The 3,190-nt window shown below is 61.1% G+C and overlaps 2 protein-coding genes across 12 annotated transcripts in view; one reads left to right on the top strand and one right to left on the bottom strand.

Annotated features, from left to right (window-relative positions):
- NFYA (nuclear transcription factor Y subunit alpha) overlaps positions 1–1,313 on the bottom strand; it is a 29,230-nt gene extending 27,917 nt beyond the window's left edge. For all 6 annotated transcript variants that reach the window (XM_006103618.3, XM_006103616.3, XM_023744886.1 and 3 more), the window contains exon 1: positions 808–1,313. The gene's annotated coding sequence lies outside the window, so the exon portion shown is untranslated. The remainder of the gene's footprint in view (positions 1–807) is intronic.
- Positions 1,222–3,190, top strand: part of OARD1 (O-acyl-ADP-ribose deacylase 1) — a 6,022-nt gene continuing 4,053 nt past the window's right edge. For 2 of the 6 annotated variants that reach the window (XM_023744891.1, XM_006103623.3), the window contains exons 1-3: positions 1,351–1,571; positions 2,160–2,239; positions 2,579–2,723. In XM_023744891.1, the coding sequence (XP_023600659.1) occupies positions 2,201–2,239; positions 2,579–2,723 (184 nt within the window). In that variant the 5' untranslated portion in view covers positions 1,351–1,571; positions 2,160–2,200. Of the gene's footprint in view, positions 1,657–2,159; positions 2,240–2,578; positions 2,724–3,190 lie in introns of all 6 variants that reach the window. The other 4 variants (XM_014446026.2, XM_006103621.3, XM_006103622.3 and 1 more) reach the window with 4 other exon arrangements.

Raw genomic sequence — 3,190 nt, 5'->3', positions numbered from 1 at the left:
CCGCCTGTCGGCTCCAAGACTGAGGTGTGCGGTGCTGCCCGCGAGGCGCGGGAGAGAAATGACGAGCCAAAAGGGGTGTACGGCGCCGGCCCGGGCCCCCGAGCCGAGCCCGATGGAAGGAAGGAGGGCCCGGCAGAGCTGGGAGGGTGGGCGCACTAGCCGACTCCCCGGCCCCGGGAAACGGCGGGGGCGGCCCCGCCCGGCCCCCTCTTCCCGCCGCACGTCGGGGCCCCGTGGCCGCGACGCGAGTCTTCCCCAGGCCCCCCTGCCGAGCCCGGAGGGCGGCGGACAGACACGGCTCCCGGAGGCCCGGGGGACACGAGCCCCGCGGGGGCAGGTTCCCGTCCCGAGGGCCGGAGCGCGGGGAGTGTAAGGACGGGCTTCAGTGTGAGGCCGGAACGACCCGGAGGAAACCGCCGAGCCGTGCGCACCCGAGTGTAGGAACATTCATGACAGGCCAGCCCACCACTCCCGAGCCGGAGCCCCGAGAACCTCAGCCTCAGGGTCCGGGGCGCCCGGACGCATCCCCAGCTGGCACTGGCACCCTGCAAGGCACAGGACCCCGAGGTGCCTGCCCCCCGGGGCCCCATCCCCGCTCGGGGCTGCCCTCTGAAGGCCTCGGCCGGGAGTGCCCCGCGGCGCTCGCAGGGTCTGGGCCGGGGCCGCCAGCCGCCCCGCTCGGCTAGGCTCAGCTCGACTCCCCGGGCTCGACGGGAGCCTGGGCCTTTCCTGAGTGGTCAGCGAGACCCGCCAATCCGGGCGCTGGGGCCGGCTCTGGGCCGCTGGATATTGGCTCCTGATACTCACCGTGCCTCGCTCCCCCGGTTCGCTGCCCGCGCTGATTGGCTCCACTACCGGACTCCGAAACCCAATCAGAGGCTCCAGCCACCGCTGCCGCCGCCACTGCCGCTGCCTCGCAAAATGGCGAATCTGAACAAAGGGGAATCGGGCCTCCCTCCAACCGCCTCCGCGCAGGCGCTCCTGAAACCACGCCCCCTAAGACCCTGCTCGGGGCACGCCCCACCCCTCGTTGAAGGAGCACTGCGCAGGCGTCCCCGAAGCCACGCCCACTTTCCGGAATAGCTACCCCGCCCGACGGAAAAAATACGCTGGCGTCTTCTAGACGCGCCAGGCCCTTCGACTAGGACACTGCCCTGAACATATTACTACGCAGGCGCTAACTAGCTCGTTGGCCAACTTCCCACCCCTTTCTTTGCGGCCACGGGAGGCACACCCCGGGCTAATGCGCAAGCGCCGTTCCTTCCCGCTCGCGGTGGCGGTCTCGTTACGCATGCTCGGGTGGCGGCGGGAGACTGCACGGTCTGCACCGCCGGAAGTTCGGCGGCCATCACCAAAGAGTGCTGGTCGGGCTAGCTTGCTAGAGGGGCCCGTTCCCGCGTCGCTCCCGGGTGGTGGGCGGCCATCTTAGGTGCGTACTCTCCAGGGCCGTGGCGGGATTGGTTCCACGTCTGGTGTCGTCGGCCGTTCCCCACCTACCAGGGCCGGGTCTGGAGCCCTTCCCCGCGGGGCGGGACCTCCTAACGGCCGACTTCAGGTGAAGGGTAATCCCGGTACGTTGAGGCTGAGAGCGAGCCTCCTTGCTCCTCCCCACGGGACCCCGGGACAGGCTGTGCACCCTCGCTGACCCGCCGTGGGGTAGGAGACGAGGGTGGGAGGCTCCTCTAGGCTCCGCCCTCCTCCCCCAGCCGAGGGGAGTGAGCCTGGGAGGCCGCCTTCCCTGTCCTTCCTGCGCGGGCAGTACCCTCCCCTGCGCGTACGCTCCGGAGTTGCGGCGCGAAGTCCCTCCTTCTATCTTCGAGGCCAAACCCACCGAGTTTCGGGGCTGCCCTAGGCCCGCCAGGCGCCGGGGAGGCGGAGGCGTGTCCTGGGGCCGCCTTTTCTTGGAGGGCGGAGCGGGCGCCCCCGGAAGGCGCGAAATGCGAGCGGGCCCGGCTGCCGTCCACCGAAGGCATTGCCCCCTCCTGGCCCCAGGCGCCTTGTGTGATTTCCCACGGGCCGGACGAGGTCACGTGCAGGGAGGTCACATGCAGGGATAGGAGTTTAGGGGGGAGAAGGGGAAGAAGTGGGTGGTCAGGGCGATCTGAATGTAATATATTCAGGCTGCCTGAGCCTTTTTCTTGACTTTTCCCTCCTCATAGCTGGAGAAGCATTTAAATCCTGGAGATAGCAACTCGGCGTCATGGCCAGCAGCCCCAATGAGGATGCAGAAGGAAGCAGAGTGCGTAATAACCATTCACTTACAGTGAACTGAAATTCAGAGTAATTGAGGTCACAAACATAAACACTTTTTCATGAAACCAATAATTGAATTGTCTCTCCCCCCCGGGCCCCCCCCCCCCCCCGCCCCAGCTGATTTATGTTAGAAAGGCTAATGCAACCTAGACAGAGACCTGCCATCACTTTCCTTTGACATAGGCTTTAATTTGCGTGGTTAACTGCTTAAATTCTAAGGAGTTGGCTTTTGATCAAGAAGGTGGGGAGGGGTGGTGGGTACTGTAAAGGAAAACTAGTATTTTTCTGTAGCTAATAAAACATTGTCCCCCTTTGCACATTTTAGATCACCTATGTGAAAGGAGACCTTTTTGCATGCCCCAAAACAGACTCTCTAGCCCACTGTATCAGTGAGGATTGTCGGATGGGCGCTGGGATAGCTGTCCTCTTTAAGAAGAAATTTGGAGGGGTGCAGGAACTGTTAAATCAACGTGAGTTTTGAAAAACAATTGAACTCTTATTCCCTGGCTGGAGCGTCTCTTGACCTCCTGTTATACTCATTAAACAAGATATACATGTAAACAGGAGGTTCCTGACCACTGAGTACTTTCATTTTACTCGTCAGATTAAGTTTTTCCTCCACAAAAATAGCCTCTAGTTTGGGTCCTTATTACGCCCAAAGTTCTTGTAAAAGTTTCTATTCTTTCCTTCCTCTACCAGAAAGCTCTATTGATAATATTCCACTTCTCTGGAAACCTTAATTATTCTGAAGTGCTTAGCAAAATCCACAGTTACTAGTGTGGCATTCAAGAGCCTCTGTTTACCCATACTGCATTTAGGAGTTTAGAATCCTCTTGCTTACATACCTCTCCTGTCGCTTCCTGCCAGTGGTTTAAAACCAGAGGTATGTATTAGAGTCACGTGGAGCTTCTGAAGCAGTCGCTCAGACCACAGTCCA

This window comes from Myotis lucifugus, unplaced genomic scaffold (assembly GCF_000147115.1).
Source record: "Myotis lucifugus unplaced genomic scaffold, Myoluc2.0 scaffold_496, whole genome shotgun sequence".
Lineage (NCBI taxonomy): Eukaryota > Metazoa > Chordata > Mammalia > Chiroptera > Vespertilionidae > Myotis > Myotis lucifugus.
The sequence above is the reverse complement of the archived record's forward strand: the minus strand, read 5'-3'. Positions and strand labels throughout refer to the sequence as shown.